Source organism: Thamnophis sirtalis, unplaced genomic scaffold, assembly GCF_051295495.1.
Source record: "Thamnophis sirtalis isolate CommonGarterSnake01/CBP01778 unplaced genomic scaffold, rThaSir2_p1.2 scaffold_7, whole genome shotgun sequence".
Classification (NCBI taxonomy): domain Eukaryota; kingdom Metazoa; phylum Chordata; class Lepidosauria; order Squamata; family Natricidae; genus Thamnophis; species Thamnophis sirtalis.
The window spans coordinates 96,415,550-96,438,107 of record NW_028261387.1 but is presented as its reverse complement, the minus strand read 5'-3'; the positions used below and the strand labels follow the sequence as shown (position 1 = coordinate 96,438,107).

At 48.0% G+C, this 22,558-nt stretch overlaps 2 protein-coding genes across 2 annotated transcripts; both read left to right on the top strand.

Annotated features, from left to right (window-relative positions):
• Positions 1 to 989: 989 nt before the first annotated feature.
• Positions 990 to 4,614, top strand: LOC148044814 (kunitz-type serine protease inhibitor 4-like). The gene is made up of 3 exons (XM_087720691.1): positions 990 to 1,074; positions 1,514 to 1,675; positions 4,475 to 4,614. The coding sequence occupies exons 1-3, from the start codon at positions 990 to 992 to the stop codon at positions 4,612 to 4,614; spliced, it is 387 nt and encodes a 128-aa protein (XP_087576817.1).
• A 3,790-nt stretch (positions 4,615 to 8,404) lies between these two features.
• On the top strand, positions 8,405 to 12,116 carry LOC148044813 (kunitz-type serine protease inhibitor 4-like). The gene is made up of 4 exons (XM_087720687.1): positions 8,405 to 8,542; positions 8,957 to 9,118; positions 10,481 to 10,621; positions 11,974 to 12,116. Exons 1-3 carry the CDS (start codon positions 8,458 to 8,460, stop codon positions 10,618 to 10,620), a joined length of 387 nt encoding a protein of 128 aa, XP_087576813.1. The 5' UTR covers positions 8,405 to 8,457; the 3' UTR covers position 10,621; positions 11,974 to 12,116.
• Positions 12,117 to 22,558: the final 10,442 nt, after the last annotated feature.

Here is a 22,558-nt window from a genome sequence, read left to right as displayed (position 1 = left end):
ACGAGCAGCTGTTGCTCATTAGGATCTCCTAACAAGCAACAGAGACTGATGGTGCCATGCCCTGGTTGCAGAAGTCAACGTTCCCCGTTTGCGTGCAAACATCGAGAAAAGCCCACTTGGATAAGTGACTTGATTTGTATAATCCTGTTTTGTAGTAGTTTATGAGTTACAGGACTTTTGCCAGAGCAATTATCTGTGTTTATTTTGGGCTCGCAGCCACAAGAGCCGGGACTGATGAAAAGACATAACTTTCAACGTTCTGTTTGGCTTTCGTTTCTGAACAGACAAGGTCAGGGTCAGAACACTATACTATACTATACTATACTATACTATACTATACTATACTACACTACACTACACTACACTACACTACACTACACTACACTACACTACACTACACTACACTACACTACACTATACTATACTATACTATACTATACTATTCTATTCCATTCCATTCCACTTCACTCCACTCCACTCCATTCCATATCATACCATGGCATTGCATTGCACTGAACTACTACATTATATTATATTGCTATATTCTGCCTATAATACTAGAGCCTCTTTGTCCAAAGTCTCTCTGCAAACCACAGAGGAGAAATCTCCTCACCTCTGCCATCACAACCCCAGGGCAGCCCTGAGAAGGAAGTGACATTATCCCCCCCAGCCGTTCAGCCCCCATATTCCACCCTCCACCATGGACACACACACACAAACCATGAATTCCTTAACAGGGGACTTTCCCAGCTCTGTTGCAGCTCTGGAAAGGCGAGTTTTGCTTGACCAGAGAAATGACCCATTGACCTCAACAGGGACCTGCCTGGCCTCCCACCCCCAGATTCCCCACCTCTTGTTCCACCATCCTATGAAAGAGGGAAGAATTTCTGTTCTCAGTGCATTACGTCCTCCTGCTTCCTGGATGTGAAATTCCCAGTGGGGAGACTATTTAATGCACGGAGGCCAAGTGTGGGGCAGACGGCTTCAGCATGTCTTCTGGAGGTCTTCTTCTCCTGCTGGGACTCCTCACCCTCTGGGCAGAGCTGACCCCCGTCTCCGGCCAGGGCCCGCCAGGTAGAGTTTTATGAATGATCTTGAGACCCTTGGCAGGGAGGGGCTGAAGTGGTCAGAGTTCTCCCCGGGGAAGGGAAACCAGAGACCCCCAGTCTGGAACTTCTGGCTTGGTGGGGCTTCTTCTGGGGAGGTTCTGGAGAGGGGGTTGGGGGTCAGCTGAACAGGAGACAGAAATGGGAGGGGACCCCAAGAAAGAGAGATGCAGTTTTAGGGGAAGTCTTTATTCAAGGCAGCTGCAGAATCAGAAGTTTAAGCCACAGGAACAATCCAGTCCACCCATCGGATCCAATCCCCAGAGCAGGAAACCAAATTAAAACATCTTAAATGGCTCCCGACTGCTTCCACTCTGAGCATGCTAGGAGAGCCCCAGGTTGGGGAAATATGTTGCAGGTCTTTGTGGTACCTAATGAAATAACACCTTCCCTTCCATTTGTCACAGAGTTGTGTCATCTTCCTGCTGCCATCGGATCATGTAAAGCCAATATGCCTCGCTTCTACTACAACTCGACATTCAATAACTGCCAGGAGTTTATTTATGGTGGATGCCAGGGCAATGCCAACAATTTTGAGACCAGAGAGGAATGCCACCATGCCTGTGTTGGTGAGTAGGGAAGGAGTTGTTGGGTGACCCCTTGATAGAATGAGAACTGCTATCTCCTAAAATTAAGCATAGGGTGGCTTCATGTAATATCCTGGTTCTCACAACAGGCTATGATGGATTCCGTAGAAGGGAATGTTTGTCGGTCTGATTGAACTGTGGGGTCCTCGGTGCTGTCTGAGCTGGGTGGTTTTCTTGCACACCGTTTTATGACCCAAATACACTGCTAGAAGGGAGTGGAGTTTGCAGGGAGGAGGAGGAGGAGGAGGAGGAGGAGGAGGAGGAGGACAAGGAGACAAGGAGGAGAAGGAAGAAGAAGAAGAGGAGGACAAGGAAGAGGAGGAGTGTGGGATCCATGGTTCTCTCTGAGCCTAGTTGTTTTCTTGCAAATGTTTCACTATCCAATTGGGTAACACCAACAGTGCAACTGAGTGTGTCATTTTCTCCCGGCCAGTGTGGCTGAGGGTTTTCTCCTTGGTAGCTCCATATGGAGAATGTTATTTTCTACTTGGTTGTTGGTCCTTGTTATCTGGATGTTGGCTTGAACCTCAGTCCATGTTCATGGCTTTGTTTTAACAGAATAAGAGAGTTGGAAGGGACTTTGAAGGTCTTCTAGTCCAGCCCCTTTCTCAGGCAGGAGACCCTATTTAATTTCAGACAGGTGGCTGTCCAGCCTGTTCTTAAAAACCTCCCATGATGGAGCATTTACAACTTCTGGAGGCAAGCGGTTCCACTGGCTAATTGTCCTCACTGTTGGAAGGTTTCTCCTTAATTCAGGCTGATTCTCTCCTTGGGGACCTTCAAACAATGGGCAGAAACCAACCAAGGAGAGAAGCAACCGAGGACTCAGGAGGAATTCCCATCCTCTGGGGAGGAGGAGGTGGGAGGTAGAGTCGTGCTCCAGCCAGCCTCTCTCATCCTGGATGCACGGAGATCTTTTGGCTGCTGAACGGACCAGAGATGGGACCTTCTTTGCTCTGGGATTCTAATTCAAGAGGAAATCTCCCAGTGGAATGGGGTGTGTGAAAGACTTTGGGAAACCGGGCGAGGAGATGCTTCCAAAGGAACCATCAGATAAGAGATGGCGTAGCCCACAGCTGCATGAGAGGAGGGGAGAGGAGAAGGGAAGGGAAGGGAGGGGGCAGGAGGGGGGAGAGGAAAAGGGAGGGTAGAGGAGAAGGGAAGGGAAGGAAGGGGGAGAGGGAGGAAGGGAAGAGGGGAAGAGAAGAGACCTTCCCTAGTTTCTTAGGCTGCATAGGAGACAGCAAGAGATTCGTCCTTTCAGACCTGCAAGATTCTGTTAAAGTAGCTGGACAATAAAGCATTTAGTCATTTTAGTCATTTAGTCATTTTATTAAGATTTATAGGCCGCCCTTTTCCCTGAGGGGACTCAGGGCGGCTTACAATCACAGGGAAGGGGGTGCAATATCAAGGACAAACAATATGTGAACAAAAGAAAGAAAATAATAAAAACACAACTTGCATTCAACAGTCAACACTCGGGCGGGTAAATTGGGAACCTATCCCCAGACCTGATGGGAGAGCCAGGTCTTGAGGGCTGTGCGGAAGGTCTGGATGGTGGTGAGGGTACGGATCTCGACGGGGAGGTCGTTCCACAGGGTCGGAGCTGCAACAGAAAAGGCTCTCCTCCGTGTAGTCGCCAGTCGACATTGACTGGTGGATGGAGTTCGGAGGAGGCCCAGTCTGTGCGATCTAATCGGTCGGAGGGAGGTGATCGGCAGAAGGCGGTCTCTCAAGTACCCAGATCCACTACCATGGAATGCTTTAAAGGTGGTCATCAATACCCTGAAGCGCACCCGGAGATCGACAGGTAGCCAGTGCAGCTCGCGGAGGATGGGTGTAACGTGGGCGAACCACGGTGCACCCACTATCACTCACGCGGCTGCATTCTGGACTAACTGCAGTCGCCGGATGCACTTCAAGGGCAACCCCATGTAGAGCCCATTGCAGTATTCCAGCCTAGAGATCACAAGGGCTCGAGTGACTGTTGCGAGAGCCTCCCAGTTTAGGTAGGGCCGCAACTGACGGACCAGGCAAACCTGGGCAAATGCCCCCCTGGTCACAGCTGACAACTGGTGGTCAAAAGTCAGCTGTGGATCCAGGAGGACTCCTAAGTTACGGACCCTATCTGAGGGGTATAAAATTTGACCCCCCCAGCCTAAGTGTTGGAACATTGGCCAAATTGTTGGGAGGGAAACACAACAGCCACTCGGTCTTGTCCGGGTTGAGTACCAGTTTGTTAGCGCTCATCCAGTTCTTAACGGCCTCAAGACCCCGGTTCATCACGTCCACCGCTTCATTGAGTTGGCACGGGGCGGACAGATACAGTTGCGTATCGTCCGCATATTGGTGGTATTTTATCCCGTGCCTCCGAATGATCTCGCCCAGCGGTTTCATGTATAGGTTAAATAGTAGGGGGGATAAGACCGAACCCTGTGGCACCCCGCATGTTAGGGGCCTCAGGGACGATCTCTGCCCCCCGACCAACACCGACTGCGACCTGTCCGAGAGGTAGGAGGAGAACCACTGCAAAACAGTGCCTCCCACCCCTACCTCCCGCAGTCGTCGCAGAAGGATACCATGGTTGATGGTATCGAAAGCCGCTGAGAGGTCAAGGAGAACCAGGAGGGACGCATGGCCTCCATCTCTGGCCCTCCAGAGATCATCGGTCAATGCGACCAAAGAGGTTTCTGTGCTGTAACCAGGTCTGAGCAGAATCGGTTTCCTGCCTGCTCTGCCTGCATAGTGTGACCCTCGGCCTTGGGATCTTCTCTTTTGCAGAAAAGCCCGGGGTGTGTCCCCTGGCCCCTCCAGTCATCATGACCATTACTGTCGTAAGGTGTGGAAGCGACTGGGAGTGCGAGGGGAAACAGAAGTGCTGTCATTATGGTTTCGTGATTGACTGCATGGATCCTGTCTAAGGTAAGAGCCCAGAGTCCTTATACTTCTCTGTAGGGATTCAGAGACCCCAGAATGGACCTTGGATGAGCCAAGCCCCAAATTGGATGTTGAGGAAAGGAGAAGGTTTCTCTTGAGAACGAATGTTGAACGGGGCCATGAGCTATTCCACGTAGAGCTTCAAAGGTTTACCTCTCATTGTACTCTGAATAGGGCCACTGCAGCCCTAAGAGTAGTGGAGGCTTATGGGCATCGTAAGAGCACCTGTCCTCACCTTCTGGAGCAGTTCCTAGGGCAGCCCCACGTAGAGTGGATTGCAATAGTCCACCAGGAAGAGATTAAGACATGAGAAAGGTCTCCTGATGCAGGGAAGGACAGCTGGTGGAACAGAGGACAAAGTTCTTCCTACCTAGTAGGCAACCTGACTGAGTCTTCCAGGTCTTTCCTCCTCCTCCTCTTCCTCCTCCTCCTCTTCCTCCTCCTCCTCCTCCTCCTCCTCCTCCTCCTCCTCCTCCTCCTCCTCCTCCTCCTCTAATCTTTCTGGAATACTGACCCCCACTTGAATGCTTTTGGGACATTTGGTAGAAAGAGACGCAGGAGCAAAAGACTCCACCCATTTTGTCCACTGTGCAGATCTACAGCTACCTGGCTGTGGGCTATCACAGGTCTACACTCAGGTGTCACGAACATTTATGGCTTGATCATGCAATTCCCTATTTCGGACTGTCCAATAAGATCTAAACCTCAATCAAGGATGGTCCTTATTATTTAGTAGCCCTGTGTCTCTTGTGGTGGCCACCTTCCCTCCCACTTGCCTTCTACTTTCTTCTCCTGAAAGGCCTTCCTTTCCCCTGGAAGGGTGGACATCCAATTAAAATTAAAAGGATTTTTGTGAGAGAAGAAAGGCAGACCCCACCCACTATCATCCAGCTCACCTGCACAGATGAACAGCCCTTGGGCTCTGGACTGGTGACCCTTAGGGGACATAAAGGCCAATGGCTTGGTCGGGTGAGCCTCCTACAAACTCCAGCACTCAGAGAGGTCCTCCAGGCCTGTCACTGACGGTCCAACAACCTTTTGAATTCCACGTTGTTGTAAAATTAAGCAGGGCAAGGCTTGGGGCCTCCTGGTTGTAAGATTTAAGCAGAGTGTAAAAAATAGATCTGAGCAGACACGCCCTAACGGATTCTCTTTCTACAGGTTCCTGTCAGATTCACCATTCGACTTTTCTGAATTGTGTCTGGTGCCTCGACTTGGACCAAAGGCCGACTAGGCGCCATGGGGACCCTTCCCCTCAAATACACGGTGGACCTATTCTTCTTTCCTCAAAATAAAGACATTGGGCCCCTATTTCCCGCTGAGTGTTGTTTTTTTTCTGTCCCTTCGAGAATCTCCCCCTCCCATGTATGCGTGTCCTCCCCATGTCTGAGGATGAGGGGCTGGTCAAATGAGGGATCTCTGAAAGGGTGGGGATTCTGGAATTTTCTGTGTGTCTAATTGACCCAACAAAAGCAGCCACTTTCAGGAATTTTAATATTCTCAAAAGCAAAACTTTATTGAGTTCATCATTTTGGCACTGAAGAAACAAAACCATCTCCCGTGCAACCTTGCATAACTAAACATGAGTTTCATCCCTTCCTCCCATGGAATGGATCACATTGTCCAGTTAGGAACCAAGCTGTTGTTTTGATACCAGTTCCCTTCTTGGCAGATACCTGCAGCCGTGTCCTTGGCTCCCACAGTTGAAATTCATAGCCTCCAGATTCCCTCCCACCCTCCCCTCCCCACAGTTCTTTGGCGATTTGAAAAGCAACAATGGTCACAAGAAGCTTAAGCGTTTTTCAATCATTTGCGGACGACTTGGTTATAACTTTAACCCAACCACAGAAATCTACCAAGGTTTTAATGAATATGATTAATCAATATGGCCAAGTATCTGGGTTTAAAATGAAGAATCTTTGTCATTCAGGTTGAACTGTGGGGTCCTTGGTGCTCTCTGAGCTGGGTGGTTTTCTTGCACACCGTTTTATGACCCAAATGCACTGCTAGAAGGGAGAGGTGCTCGCAGCTCGCTTGCTCCCCCGCCCATCCGCTGCCGCTCGCATGGGCTGGGTAACCTAGTTAGAACTTATTTGGAGTCTGGCAGCGCGTGGCTGTATCGTCGGAATGGCGCAAGGAGAGGTTGGTTTTTGCTCTTTCTCCTTCACACATTTGCCCGTATTCCCCTTCTTTCTTTGCAGGCGTTCCAGGCATGCGTGGCAGTAAATTTAGCTTTTTAATCTTTCCCGTGCGTAAAAGGTCTGAGGGAGAGCTCATTGTCCATAATCCACCATATTTTTATCCAAAATGCCTTAACCTTTTGGCAGGTCCACCATAGATGGAAATACGTAGCATCGAGAGAGCCACACCTCCAACATTTGGGTTGTAAATTCGGATACATAGAAGCCAACTTTTTAGGATCTAAATGCCATCTATAGAACATCTTCTAAAAATTTTCTCTCAGGTTTTGAGCGTGTGTAAATTTCACGTTTCTTACCCAAATTTTTTCCCACGTATGCAACATTATTGGCTCTTCAATATTTTGAGCCCACTTTACCATACAATCTTTAACTAACTCTGTTTCCGAATCTATCTGTATTAATACATTATATAGCCTCTTTATATGCATTAAACTTTGGTCTCTTATTTGTTTAAATAGATTATCCTCCACTTGGATAAAACCAATTTTTTGATCTGTTTTCCACCTGGCCTGTAATTGCCCATATTGGAACCATGTTTGAACTACCTTCTCCTCTTTCAATACCTCTAAAGATTTTAGTTGTAGTGCCCCCCTTTCCAAAATGAGAAGCTGTCTATAAGTAGTTCTATCCTGTTTTTGTGCTATGTTCATATTTTCAATTGCATGTCTAGGAATTGCCCACATGGGTATCTTATCATTTAGTTTATGTTGATATTTTTTCCAGACCCTCAGTAAAGCATTTCTTAAAACATGACTTTTTAAAGTTTTTGTCTAGTTTTTTGTTAAATAACAGGTAAGCCTGCCACCCATATACCAGATCATATCCCTCAAGGTTCAATATCCTATCATTGGTTAAATTGATCCAATCACTAATTACCATTCCAGGCAAATAGCTGTCCAGTCTCTTCTTGAAAACCTCCAGTGATGGAGCACCCACAACTTCATGGGGGAAGCTGTTCCACTGGTTAATTGTCCTCATGTCAGGAAGTTTCTCCTTAGTTCCAAGTTGCTTCTCTCCTTGTAAATCTATGTTTACGTCCCAGGAATGTCAGGTGTAAGTGACCATATCCACATGTGTGGCGTTCAAGCCAACTGCTACGCTATGCTATGCTATGATTATATTGCATTGCGTTGCGTTGTGTTGCATTACATTACATTATATTGTTATATTCTGCCTATAATACCAGAGTCTCTGTGTCCGAAATCTCTCTGCAGTCCCAAACCACAGAGGAGATTTCTCCTCACCTTTGCCATCACAACCCCAGGGCAGCCCTGATAAGGAAGTGATGTCATCCCCCCAGGTGTCCAGCCCCCATATTCCACCCTCCACCATGGACATCCCCCACCCCTGAACTCCTTAATACCGGAGTTTCCCAGCTCTGCTGCAGCTCTGGAAAGGCAAGTTTTTCTTGATCAGAGAAATATCTATTGACATCAACTTGCCTGACCTGCAAACTGCTCAGCCAATCCAACCCTCAGGTTCCCCACCCCTTGTTCCACCATCTTGTGAAAGAGGGAAGAATTTCTGTTCTCAGTGCATTACGTCCTCCTGCTTCCTGGATGTGAAATTCCCAGTGGGGAGACTATTTAATGCACGGAGGCCAAGGGTGGGGCAGACGGCTTCACCATGTCTTCTGGAGGTCTTCTTCTCCTGCTGGGACTCCTCACCCTCTGGGCAGAGCTGACCCCCATCTCCGGCCAGGGCCGGCCAGGTAAGGCTTTCTGAATGATCTTGGGAACCTCGGCAGGGAGGGGCTGCAAAGGGAAACCAGAGACCCCCAGTCTGGAACCTCTGGCTTGGTGGGGCTTCTTCTGGGGAGGTTCTGGAGAGGGGGGTTGGGGGTCAGCTGGAGACAGAAATGGGAGGGGAGCCCAAGAAAGAGAGATGCAGTTTTAGGGGAAGTCTTTATTCAAGGCAGCTGCAGAATCAGGAGTTTAAGCCACAGGAACAATCCAGTCCACCCATCGGATCAAATCCCCAGAGCAGGAAACTAGAATATAATGTCCCAAATGGCTCCCGACTGCTTCCACTCTGAACATGCTGGGGGGGGGGGCAGGTTGGGGAAATATGTTGAAGGTGTTTGTGGTACCCAATGAAATAACACTTTCCCTTCCATTTGTCACAGATTTTTGTCATCTTCCTCCTGTCACCGGACCATGTAAAGCCAGAATGCCTCGCTTCTACTACAACCCAGCTTCAAATAAATGCCAAGGGTTTATTTACGGTGGATGCAAGGGCAATGCCAACAATTTTAAGACCAAAGATGAATGCCACTTCACCTGTGTTGGTGAGTAGGGAAGGAGTAGCGGAGTGGCCTTTTCATTGAACAAGACCTGCTCTCTCTTAACATTAAGCATAAGATGGGTTAATGAAGCATCCTGGTTCTCACAACAGGCTATGATGGATTCCGTAGAAAGGAACCTTTGTCGCTCTGCTTGAACTGTGGAATTTCTGGTGCTCTCTGAGCTGGGTGGTTTTCTTGCACACCGTTTTATGACCCAACTGCACTGCTAGAAGGGAGTGGAGTTTGCAGGGGGGAGGAGGAGGAGGAGGAGGAGGAGGAGGAGGAGGAGGAGGAGGAGGAGGAGGAGGAGGAGGAGGAGGAAGAGGAAGAGGAAGAGGAAGAAGAAGAAGAAGAAGAAGAAGAAGAAGAAGAAGAAGAAGAAGAAGAAGAAGAATAGGAGGACAAGGAGGAGGAGGAGTGTGGGATCCGTAGTTCTCTCTGAGCCTGGTTGTTTTCTTGCAAATGTTTCACTATCGAATTGGGTAACACCAACAGTGCAACTGAATGTGTGGTTTCCTCCCTGCCAGTGTGGCTGAGGGTTTTCTCCTTGGTAGTTCCATATGGAGAATATTATTTTCTACTTGTAGAAAATAATATTGTTTGTCCTTGTTTTCTGGATGTTGGCTTGAACCTCAGTCCATGTTCATGGCTTTGTTTTAACAGAATAAGAGAGTTGGAAGGGACTTTGAAGGTCTTCCAGTGGTTCCACTGGCTAATTGTCCTCACTGTTGGAAGGTTTCTCCTCAATTCAGGCTGATTCTCTCCTTGGGGACCTTCAAACAATGGGCAGAAACCAACCAAGGAGAGAAGCAACCGAGGACTCAGGAGGAATTCCCATCCTCTGTGGGGAAGGAGGTGGGAGGTAGAGTTGTGCTCCAGCCAGCCTCTCTCATCCTGGATGGACGGAGATGTTTTGGCTGCTGAACGGACCAGAGATGGGACCTTCTTTGCTCTGGGATTCTAATTCAAGAGGAAATCTCCCAGTGGAATGGGGTGTGTGAAAGACTTTGGGAAACCGGGCGAGGAGATGCTTCCAAAGGAACCGTCAGATAAGAGATGGCGTAGCCCACAGCTGCATGAGAGGAGAGGAGAAGGGAAGGGAAGGGAAGGGAGGGGGCAGGATTGGGGAGAGGAAAAAAGAGGGTAGAGGAGAATGGAAGGGAAGGAAGGGGGAGGGAGGAAGGGAAGAGGGGAAGAGAAGAGACCTTCCCTAGTTTCTTAGGCTGCATAGGAGACAGCAGGAGATTTCTCCTTTCAGACCTGCAAGATTCTGTTAAAGTAGCTGGACAATAAAGCAGAATCGGTTTCCTGTCTGCTCTGCCTGCATAGTCTGACCCTCGGCCTTGGGATCTTCTCTTTTTTCAGAAAAGCCCGGGGTGTGTCGCAGGGCCCCTCCAGGCACCATCACCACTTGTATTGCAAAGTGTGAAAATGACTGGAAATGTCCCGGGAAGCAGAAGTGCTGCCCTTATGGTTGCATGACAAACTGCGCGGACCCAATCTAAGGTAACTGTCAACCTTCTGAATAACGATCCCAACCGAAGCAAACACCTTTGAGGATTTCCAAAGGTTGGATGCAAACTTCATTGAGTATCTCATTTCAGCACTGAAGAAGGCAAAACCAGCTCTGCTTATGTCCCACGCAAACCCACATAGAGTATAGAACTCCCCTCTCCCTGTTAGTGCAGGTCACATTCTCCAATTGAGTGCCATTATTTTGTTATGAGAAAAGGTCTCTAGGCTTGGCAGACACCTGCCGATGCGACCTTGGCTCTCATGGCCCGCTTAGTTCTTTGGCAAGTTGAAAGGCGATAATGGTTACAACAGCAGAAGCGTGCTTCAAGCTTGACAGTAATTTGTGTTGTCACTTAGACCAACAGTTGGCTTAGACCAAAACAACTGCTGTGTGGGACCTCCTAAACCAAGACTTGGTCTGGGCACCTGCAGTCCCATCCATGCTCCTCCTCTGAGCAGACCACAATTAACCCATGCTCAGCTTACAGGAAGGTCCATAGCTTCACCAGGGAGTCTATTAGGGTCAGTAGCTCACATTTCTGACTGTGAGAAATGCTCCCAGTCTGAGTTAGAAAGCTCCTCTGAAGGTGCCCTTGTCTGTGCTCCAAGCAGCGGCAGTCTTGAAGTCTCCTGGAGATTGGGAAAAGATGCTGTGTCAGGGTTCCAAATAGCACCCAAAAGGAAAACAGATTCCAAGGCAAAGTATTGCTCAAAGTTCCCATTTATGAAGAGAGCCATGTTGGCACATCTGGGAAAACCTGAATCTGAAAGCTTCCCAGCTTTCCCCCCACCCACCAGTTAAAAGTTCAAGATCTTTCCTCCCACACCCACCAGCCCATCCCATGGTCCAATCTCCCACTGCCAAGCTGGCAGCTTCCACCCATCCAGTTCCAGTCAGGTGCAGAGGTGAGGAGACAAAGGATGGCCTTGGCTTTCTAGAAAGAATGTTGTTATGGCTCCATATCATCTAACTCCATACAATCCCATTTTCCCACCATAGGAAAGGCATAGCAGAATAATAGAAAGTGTGGCAGGCCTGAGACCCAAAAAGAAACATGGCTGCAGGCCTAACACGCTGGAGGTCATCTAGTCCATCTTCCTTCCAGGGCAGAAATCCTCAGAGCATCCTGGAATGCCCCACCTTTACTTGAAACCCTCAGTCATGGAGCTCCATAACTCCAAGGGGGAGGCTGCCCCATTGCTCCCCTTGTCTCCCAATCAGGACATTCCTCCTGATTTCAGATTTGGGTCTCCGTGGTGGTAAGATGAGGCAGGGTGAACTCCCAGCAGCACTGGGTGCAGTTATGGGAAGAGCTTTCATGTATGAATGTTTGTCTTTACAGCATCCCCAACAAGGAGACCCACCTGAATTGGACCTAATTCACCAACTTCATCGAGAGGCCTTTCTTCTGTCCTGGACCACCCTGGAGACCCTCCCCCCAACCCCCTCCCCTGGGCTCATTCCTTTTTCTCTGCAATAAAGCATCAGTTGTATCTGCCCCTCTCGGTCTCAGGTGTCTTCTTCGGCCCCTTTAGGGGTTTCCCCTTCCCACCTTGACTTGTGTTCCCGCTCCCCCATGTCAGAGGAAGAGGATCTGAGAGGAAGCGCATCATTGCCCAATGTGGCTTTCCAGAGAGAATGTGCAGGGGAAACATCTCTCTTAGAGTTAGAACCAGGAGTTGGCAAACTGCAGCTCTGGAGCTGCATGTGGCTCTTTCATCTCTCTGTTGCAGCTCCCTGTTACCAGTCAGCTCCACAATTGATAGGGCTTCTGGTTAGGACAGGTAGAGGAAAAAGGATGCCATACTAGGAGGAGACTCTATGGTGGGGGAACCGAACTTCCAGTCGGCTCCAGAATTGAACAGGGGGCTTCTGGTTAGGACCTTTGTGGCTCTTTGAGTATATAAGGTTCCTGACCCCTAAGTTAGACTAACTTTATTGTCACTTTGAATGTGCACTAATCAGAATACATTAAAATGAAATGTCGTTGAATGCAGCTCTCAAAGGGTCACCACCTCCAATATACATTATATATTAATATGAGAAAATAAATAAATACAGTTTTCGGTCTCAGGGGGTGGTGGGGAAGGCCGTTTTCACCCTCCCCAGGCTCTTAGAAAGGGGTTGGTTGATTCAAGGGTCATGGCTGAAGAGTTAAGGCACTGAGATTGAAGAGCTGATGCAACTGGAAGGCTGATGCAGTGGTGAAATCTAGAATTTTTTTACTAAGGGTTCTGTGGGCGTGGCTTGGCGGGGTCACGTGACTGGGAGGGCATGGCTATGTAGTCATATGACTGGGGGGGATCAAGAGACCGAAACTCCCTTTTACAATGTTCTGCTAGAGCAAGGTTGGACTAGATGATCTCCAGGTCCCTTCCAGCCCTGGATTATCCTCTGAAGCTGCGTCTAGGGCCAGGTTTGTAGTCCTTCCTTCCTCACCTTTTTCCCTCCCTCTTTCTTTCTTTCTTTCTTTCTTTCTTTCTTTCTTTCTTTCTTTCTTTCTTTCTTTCCTGGCATCTCCCACCCCCTGTTTTTGACCTAGCAGACTTCAGGGAAGCCCACTAGGAGCAAAAACAGATACACACACACACACACTGCATTTCTGCAGAACCTGTAGTAAAAAACAACACTTAACACATAAAAAAAGTTCCGATGATCAGCTGTGTGACCTGCGATCCTCAGAACTTTTTTAAAAACTTTTTTAGTATTTTTTACTACAGGTTCTGCGAACCAATAGCATTTTTTTACTACCAGTTCGGGTGAACTGGCCCGAATCGGTAGCATTTCACCCCTGGGCTGATGCAAGATGAATCCCCATTGGGTTAGCCAGTTGAAGACGGTTCCACCACAAAAGCGCGTAGGACAAAATCGCGCTCGACAAAAGCGCGCTGTGACGTCATCACAGCGCGACGAAAAAGTTCGAAAAATGTAAAAATAAAGCGAAAACCTTACCCTAAGCCCCCCAAACCTAACCCTAAACCTAACCCTAAACCTAACTCTTAACCTAACCCTAAACCTAACCCTAAACCTAACCGTTAAAGTAACGAAAAACCTAATGCTAACCCTTAACCTAACCCTAACGCTAACGCTCTAAAGCTAACCCTAACCCTTAACCTAACCCTTACCTTTATGTGAATCGGCTTGCTTTAATTTAATTTTTATTAATTTTTATTTGAATTTTTCGATCTTTTTCGTCGCGCTGTGATGACGTCAAAGGCGCGATTTTGTCGATCGCGCTTTTGCCGTCCGCGCTTTTGACAGGTCACGGTTGAAGACTACGAAAGGGCCCACAAAAGTCTTTACCACTTTAAGAGGTGTTTATATAAGGCAGCCAGGAGGTGGCATAATTCTCTCTCTCTCTCTCCCCTTGTGTTTGGTATCCATGGCTAAGCCCTCCATGTAGAGTTAAGAAGAAGGTTGCTTACTTGCCAGGCATTTGCTATCATGTATATTTCTGTATGTGTTCTATATAAACCACTGTTAAATGTCTAAGTCTCCGTGTGATGTGCCTTGCTCCTGGGTTGCCTCCTAAGAGTAGACACGCTCCGACCCTGTGGAACGACCTCCCCGTTGAGATTCGCACCCTCACCACCGTCCAGACCTTCCGCACAGCCCTCAAGACCTGGCTATCCCGTCAGGCCTGGGGATAAGTTTCTAATTCACCCCGCCCGAGTGTTGAATGCTGAATGAAAGTTGTGTTTTTTACTGTTTATTTTAGTCACATACTGTTTTTGTTTTATATTGCACTCCCCCTTTCCCTACAAATGTAAGCCGCCCTGAGTCCCCCCCAGGGAAAAGGGCGGCCTATAAATCCCAATAAATACAAATACAAAATACAAATACGCTGGGAAAGCTCTGACAGCTTATGGGCCCAGTTCAGAGAGAAGGCCGGAGTGACTGGAGAGCTTAGAGAGAAGAGTAACCCAGTGGCAACTTCCACCAGAGTACGTGGTTTAAATCGTGGTTAGCAGTCAGCATGGCCTCCGTTGGCGTAGTGGGAGGAGGTTTCCTGGTGTCTCGGCTGAATGAGAGGAACTATCTCTTCTGGAGTGTGAAGATGGAGATGTACCTGCAGAAGGAGGAGTTGTGGACGATGGTTACTATTCCACCAGCAGTCCTGGAAGATGGAGACCAGAGACGTAATAAAAAGGCATCAGAGAGCATAATTCTTGCCTTGGAAGACAGTCAGCTAATGCGCGTGAGAGGTCTCCAGTCTGCGAAAGAGAGCTGGGAGGCGTTGCGCAGTGTGTATGTGAGAGAAACGGCGGGTAGCAAAGTCTTGCTGACTCGGAGGTTGTATAAGGCGCAGCGGAAGCCGGGAGAATGCATGTTCACACATCTGCAAGATTCAAGATTCCCGGGATAAGGACGACTTTGTAGCTTTCAAAGAGACCCAAGGGCCTCTGGAAATGCACCCCGCAGGAGGAGTGGAGTTCCCAAGGGATCCTTTAGGAACAAGCAAGGATTCTGAGTTCACGTGTCCTGCAGGAGGACACGAGGGAGGGAAGGAGAGGAGTGACGTCAGATGAAACTTGATGTCGTCACATACATTCTATGATTCCTCTTGTCTGTGCTGTTATCGTGCCTTGTGCTGGATAACAATGTGAGTCACAGCCATATTGCTTTATAAAAAGACGTGGCAGAGGAAGAATGGGAGGGAATGTAAGAGTAGGAAAGAGGGGAGGAAGGGGAAGGAGAGAAGGGAAAGGAGAGGAGGAAGGAAGGAGAGAAGAAAGAGAAGAAAGGGAGTAGGAAGGAGGGAGGGAAGGAGGGAGGGAAGCAAGGAGGGAAGGAAGGAGAGAGGGAGAGAAGAAAGGAGGGAAGGAAGGAGGGAATGTAGGAGAGAAGGAAGGGGGAAGGAAGGAGGAAAGGAAGGGGGAAAGGAAGGAGAGAAGGAGAAAAGAAAGGAGGGAAGGAAGGAAGGAGGGAGGGAAGGAAGGAAGGAGGGAAGGAAGGAAGGAGGGAAGGAGAGAAGGAGGGAAGGGGAAGGAGGGAAGGAAGGAAGGGGGGCAGGAGAGAAGAAACGAGGGAAGGAAAGAGGGGGCGAGGGAAGAAGAAGTAGGACCGTTGTAAGATAAGATGGATCTATGGGATGTTAAGAAAGCAATCTTCAAGTATATTGTCAACTGTAGGGAAAATTGTTATAAATACATATTATTAATAACAGTTATGAGATCATATAATTGTGAATGTATATATGAAATTGATAAAATAAAAAATAAAATAAAAAAAATTTAAAAAAAAGACGTGGCTGAACAAAGCCTTAAGCAGTAGGATTGGACTCCAGTTGGTTCTCCTTCAGAGCTGCAGACCAAGAACTCTTCCTTATGAGAGTTGACCTCTAGGTGGTCCTAACGAGAGAGGAGGGGGGAGGGAGAGAGGGAGGGAGAGAGAGAGACAGAGAGAGAGACAGAGAGACAGAGAGAGGGAGACAGAAAGAGAGAGAGAGGGAGGGAGAGGGAGGGAGGGAGGGAGGGAGGGGGAAAGAACACTTTCTTGGTAAGTAGGTAGCATACCTGTACAATTTGGAGCTCTTCCTTAGACTATTGGGAACTTGCTAATGTGTCACACAACATACTAAGCCAAACCAGACGAGTCATCTGAATGCACCAGCTCTCCCCTTCCCCTTTGCTCTCTCATTCTGAGTCTTGGTGGACCACCGATCTGTTTTAGGTGAAGATGTTGCTTTGGCAGATCACGCAGAAGAATCACATGAATCTTCTGGCACTGATGATTGTCGCTCAGTTTCAAGATGTCAGTCAAAATATTTACCTTGGAACATTTCCATGGGAATTCATTTCTCATCTGTTTTTTATGCCTATTAGCTCTTCGGTGCAGGGCATCTAGGAACAACTTCCTTGGCTCCCTCCCCACTGCTGATGTCCTGATCACTCTCCCTTGTCTCCTCCCCACTGGTCCAAGGCTCAGGCGCCACCTGGTGGCCAACGAGTCTCTCTGCGCCCTGCTCGGAGTCGGAACCCTGTCCAGGGTCCTCCACATTCTCCAAAGCCGACTCAGAGGGCACCTCGCTGTCGGAGTCTGGTGGCAGCTCCAACGGCTCCTGCTGGGCCACAAATTTAGGGTATTTCTATTCATATTCTTTCCAGTTCTCCAATCCATATAATTCTGCTAATCATTCCGTCCCTCCCTTAGAAAATGTGAGATAGTAACATGATTATTTATTTGAGATAACCTCTAGTTTGAGGCTGAGGGAAATGGCTCCATTTGCCCCATCAGCTCCGATCCACGGAATCTAAATATTGGTCTTCTTATTCCAATTTTATACAGCCAAGGATTATGTTTCTGGTCAACCTGTTGCTTAGAAGGAGCGCTCAGTCACTATGGATCTAGTCCTCAAGAGGCCCTGGGTTGGCTTGCTGGTCTTCTTCTGTGTTGGGATGGTGCTTTCTGACACCGGAGATTCCCGTGCAACTAATATGAACTTTCGACCAGAGGCATTAATACGCAGTAGGTAAATGGCAAACTTCCTGCTAGCTAGGATTGTTTTAAGAATCCTGGAGAAAATTTTGAAGAAACGTTTGCATAGGTTGGTGTAAAGTTGTATTGAAGAGAGAGAGGGGGGGGAGGGAGGGAGAGAGAGAGAGGGAGGGAGGGAGAGAGAGAGAGAGAGGGAGGGAGGGAGAGAGAGGGGGAGAGAGAGGGAGGGAGGGAGAGAGGGAGGGAGAGAGGGAAAGAGAGAGAGAGAGAGACAGAGAGAGAGAGAGAATCGATCTTCCATGTTGTCATTTTTCCCATATACTGTACCTCGAGGTCCCTTCCTTCCTTCCTTCCTTCCTTCCTTCCTTCCTTCCTTCCTTCCTTCCTTCCTTCCTTCCTTCATTGTGGTGACCTTAATATGCATGTTGGAACTCAGCTCTTTGCAGTATTTATATGTTTAAATGTGAATTTGTAAAAGTTTGCATTGAAATGAAAATTTGAGACACAGATAGGTGACAGAACTTCCATCCATATTCGGGTGGATGACAGACAGCATAATCTGTCCAAAAATCAGCCAGGCTGCTGGAGTTCTGCTGGTCTTCTGCACTGACCATGGTGGAATTTGAGAAAATAAACAATCATTCTTTTCCCTTTTGGATTATCGCTCTTTTTTTTTGGCACTTTATCCCTGGCTAAGTTCGCAAGGTGAAAAAAATTGTCATATTTATTGACTTATTGTCGCTTTTGTGAATTTGGAAGGAGTTTCGTACTTTAATTTGTTGAAATCTCTCAATACTTTCCTCCGTTTGAGGTGCGTGTAACAATTTTGTTACATCAAAAACTTGCACTTCCGTTTTCTGCTTCTCCTCCTCCTCTTCCCCCGAATAATGAAGTCCTTGCTTTCATGGGGGGCCCTGGAGCTGTGATGGAAGATCGGGTGACCGTCGGCCAATTGCTGGGCTGGGCCCCCTCCTTATATAAAGTGTCATGGCTTGAGGTGGGCATCGGTTCCTTGTCCCTGTGTTTTACTCACCCAGACGTCCGTGCGTGACAGACGGAAACACTTTGGATGCAATGACTACTGTGATGAAAAGAGTGGTGCTCCCAGCCTTAATCTACTTGCCTGTTCTTTTCTCAGCCGGGGTAATTTATTGACTTGTCCTGATCCCGGTCCAGTTCTTGGATCACCGGCGTCCACCGGATGCCACCGGAGGGTAGTCGTCTGCCCCCTTACAGAGAAACTCTCTGTGGCACCTGAAGGTTGGGCGAGACGGTCTCGATTGGGCACCGGTTGGTCCGTTCCATCCTCAGCGAAATATCACTCTAGGTCCTGCCGTAGTCACCCCAATTGTTGCAGAAAATAACAGGGCTTAGATGTCTCAGGATCAAGGAGAAGTTTATTGGCAGCCAGGTTCAGAAAAGCCAGTCATGTAACTTCTGAACAATTCTTCCCATGGAAGCACGCATTCTTATACGTTCTCAAAAGCAGCGCAACATGGAAACACTTAACCCATTTCTTATTGGTTATCTTGAGGAAAGAAGCCTTATAAGCAGATACTGTCTTACTCCTCCTTTTGTCTTGGGCCCACAGGTACTGGCTACGTGGCTTTGTAAGACCTTTAGCTGAACTCTGTGGTTTTGGGCTTTTGACATTTCCTGTTTTTGTACACGCCTTAAAAGAAGGTCTTTATATCTTCTTTCTGCCACGTCTCAGTTTTATATTTTAATTCACATTTTATTCTGCCCTAAGAGAGCTTTCAGAAAGATCTTGGGACCCTTGGGCCCTTTTTCTGGGAGGGGGCTGGGTGATAAACTTCCCACGGGACCTTGGAGGTCCTCTAGTCCAACCCCCTGCTCAAGCAGGAGACCCTACGCCATTTCAAACATACGGCTCTCAAATCGTCTTGAAAATGTTCAATGATGGAGCACCCATAATTTCTGGTTAATTGTTCTCATTCTCAGAAAATTCCTCCTTAGTTCTTCCATCTTTCTTTAATGATCTCCCACACATTTATTCTAGTAATGAGGCAATTTTGGGTTTTATTTATTTCTTCCAAAGGATTAAATACTCCCCCTCCTCACCCAAAGATTCAGAGCTTCATTGAGGAGCAGAGGACCCAGGAGAAACCCTGGTGGCCCCACCCTTGGTATCTCCCGGTGGATCCTGGGTGCTCTGAGAACCTGCTTTGCATATTGATCCACCTTTCACTGCCATTCTTGCTAATGCCATCAGTGCAGTAAGATCTATGAATAAGAAGGGTTGGCACACAGCAGCTTCTCCTACCTGCTTGGGGTGTTGTTTCTTCCTCCTTCATTGATCTGCCCTTGTTCCTCCTTAACCAGGGTTGGCTAACAGGTGGGCGTTGAGGGAGGGGCTCCCTGGGCTGAGCAGGGTTCTCTGCTGATTAGCCTTGCCAACTGGCAGTCAGAAGAACCAACGGAAACTTCTAGATTTCTCAACCCGGAGAGAACCGCAGCTGCAGGGAGAGGTGGATGTGGATTAGGCAAGGTCTGAGAATGCAGGAGGATTCCTAGGTGCTGTTGCAAAGCAAGAAGCCTCATCGATACCAAACATTAAAAGCAGCATCCAAATAACAACGACTTCTGGGATCTTGCAGGGTTTTGCAACTGGGGTGGTGGGGCTGCTCAGCTGCAGTGCAGATGTGGGGATGGAGGCCGGGTTGCCGCCTTTGAGTAAATCCTGCAAAGTGGGAGGAGAACATTGGTAGCTCCGTGTTGTAGAGTTGGGTCCTTGGGGCTCTCTGAGCCTGGCGGTTTCCTTGCACACATTTCATTAGGCAACTAGCTGGGATCATCAGTGCTAGAAGGTAGTTGGGTTTGTGAAGAAGAGGAGGAGGAGGAGGAGGAGGAGGAGGAGGAGGAGGTGGTGGTGGTGGTGGTGGTGGTGGTGGTGGAGGAGGACTGTGGGGTCCCCTGTGCTCTCTGAGCTTGGTGGTTTTCTTAACAGCTGTTTCCTGAACCCCAACCAGGAACGTCATCAGTGCTAGAAGGGAGGGGATTGCAGAGAGGAGGAGGAAGACCAACAGGATGTTGGAAAAAACTGTGCATTATCCCTCTCTTGCTTACACTCCCACTCTGTGTCTTCCATTCCCTTGATTTCCATTTCCTAACAGAGAGGAAGCGGAAGGTGAAGCTAGGCAGCACCACATCAGTTACCTGTTCAATGAGCACAGGAGCCCCACCAGGGCAATGTGCGTTCTCCACACTTCTCTCCTCTCTATATACCAGTGACTGCATCTCAAACTATCCATCTGTTAAACTACTGAAGTTTGCAGATGATACAACAGTGACTGGTCTCTTTGAGGCAATGATGAAGCCTCCTACAGAGGTTGAACAACTAACTTTGTGGTGCGACCAGAACAATCTGGGACTGAACAAACTCAAAACTGCAGAGATGGTGGTAGGAGAAACCTTCCCATTCTACCACCTCATACAATACTAGACAACACGGGATCAACAGGAGAGACCTTCAAATTTCTAGGTTCTATGATATCTCAAGACCTAAAATGGATACTTAACATCAAAAGCGTCATCAAAAAAGCACAACCAAGAATGTTCTTTTTGCAGCAACTCAGGAAGCTCAAACTTCCCAAAGGGCTGCTGATTCTGTTCTGCAGAGGAATTATTGAGTCTGTCATTTGCACCTCCATCACTGTCTGGTTCGGACCTGCACACTGCAGGAGTCAAAAAGAGGGCCGTGAAAATATCTACAGACCTCTCGCATCCTGGACATAAATTATTTCAACTCCCACTCTCAAAACGAGGCTGTAGGGCACTGCACACCAAGACAACTAGACACAAGGACAGTTTATCCCCAAATTCCATCTCTCTGCTAAACAAAGAATCCCCTCCCCACTGTCAAACTATTCACTAAGGCTCCATTACTATTACTATTACTATTACTATTACTATTACTATTACTATTACTATTACTATTACTATTACTATTACTATTACTATTACTATTACTATTACTATTACTATTACTATTACTATTACTATTACTATTACTATTACTATTACTATTACTATTACTATTACTATTCTCCTTGTTCCTATCACCCATCTGCTCCCGCCTATGACTGCAGAACTGTGACTCTGTTGCTTGTATCATTATTTATATTTATATTGTTTCCCGATTGCTTATTTGTACCCTTTGATTATCATTAAGTGTCGTACCTTAAGATTCTTGAGGAATGTATCTTGTCTTTTTATGTCCACTGAGAGCGTCTGCACCAAAGACAAATCCCTTGGGTGTCCAATCACACTTGCCCAATAAAGAATTCCATTCTATTCTGATGCCATTCCTGTCCTTCCTTTGACTGCATATTTGGACCTCGGTGTGGCTTGTTGGGTTCTGGACATTGGCTTGGATACCATACGTGGATTTGATAATAAGAGTCAAGGTGGTGCAGTGGTTAGGGTGCAGCACTGCAGGCCACTTCAGCTGACTGCAGTTCTGCAGTTCGGCTGTTCAAATCTCACCGGCTCAGGGTTAACTCAGCCTTCCATCCTTCCGAGGGGGGTGAAATGAGGCCCCGGATTGTTGTTGGGGCCGATATGCTGACTCTGTAAACCGCTTAGAGGGGGCTGAAAGCCCTATGAAGCGGTATATAAGTCTAACTGCTATTGCTATTGATATTTGGACTGTGCCTGGATTTCAGCTTTTGTGTGTGTGGATTTGTGGACTTCTGGCTTCATCCTTGGACTTGTGACCCTGGGCCTTAATTGAACGTTACCAGATTCAAGAGAACTTCACATTTGGAGGGAGTGGAGGCCTGGGGAAGGGGAGGAGACCCAGAAGGAGGAGGAGGAGGAGGAGACCCTGCACAGCCTTCACGATGCCCAAATAGCAGGAATGGCAAGCTGGGTTGGATGGATGGACCTTAAAGTCCTGCTTTGAGGAGGTGAGAAGATCCCTGGCAGGAACAAGAGGAAATGGAAGGATGTCGAGATCTCTTTCTCAACCGCAACAAACCGTTGGCTTTGCCCATGTCAGGAAGGGCCAACAGATGAGGTAACACCTGTCACCTGTACCAAGGGAGGACTCTTGTGCTTGAACTGGTGAGCCCTGGGGCTGCTGCTCCTTCCTGGATCCTGGCTTACACAACAGCATCCTGGGTTACAAAGCCTGTTTGCATGTTGACATCACAAAGTGCTGTCATGGCAAAAGGGAGTGGAAGGGACGTGCTCCCCACGCAGGGTCCCAGCTGCAAATTCTGAGGGTCCTTCTGCCTCCTGCAGCCTGGAGGGCATTCAGTGGACTCTGGAAGAGGGGTTTCTTTTCCATTTCTGCCGTGGAAATTGATGGTCAGAGGGTGGAAATGGAGCAGTGGTGAAATTCAAATGTTTTTACTACTGGTTCTGTGGGCGTCACTTGCTGGGTGTGGAAGGCAAAGGTCACTGCAAAATCCCCATTTCCTCCCAATCAGCTGGGACTCGGGAGGCAGAGAATAGATGGGGCGGGG

What these genes read in the sequence shown, in the direction of transcription:
- LOC148044814 (XM_087720691.1), top strand. Translation starts at nt 990, where the DNA reads ATGTCTTCTGGAGGTCTTCTTCTCCTGCTGGGACTCCTCACCCTCTGG. An exon ending in CTCCGGCCAGGGCCCGCCAG is followed by an intron (nt 1,075 to 1,513) that starts GTAGAGTTTTAT and finishes CATTTGTCACAG; the next exon opens with AGTTGTGTCATCTTCCTGCT. An exon ending in ATGCCACCATGCCTGTGTTG is followed by an intron (nt 1,676 to 4,474) that starts GTGAGTAGGGAA and finishes TCTCTTTTGCAG; the next exon opens with AAAAGCCCGGGGTGTGTCCC.
- LOC148044813 (XM_087720687.1), top strand. Translation starts at nt 8,458, where the DNA reads ATGTCTTCTGGAGGTCTTCTTCTCCTGCTGGGACTCCTCACCCTCTGG. An exon ending in CTCCGGCCAGGGCCGGCCAG is followed by an intron (nt 8,543 to 8,956) that starts GTAAGGCTTTCT and finishes CATTTGTCACAG; the next exon opens with ATTTTTGTCATCTTCCTCCT. An exon ending in ATGCCACTTCACCTGTGTTG is followed by an intron (nt 9,119 to 10,480) that starts GTGAGTAGGGAA and finishes CTCTTTTTTCAG; the next exon opens with AAAAGCCCGGGGTGTGTCGC.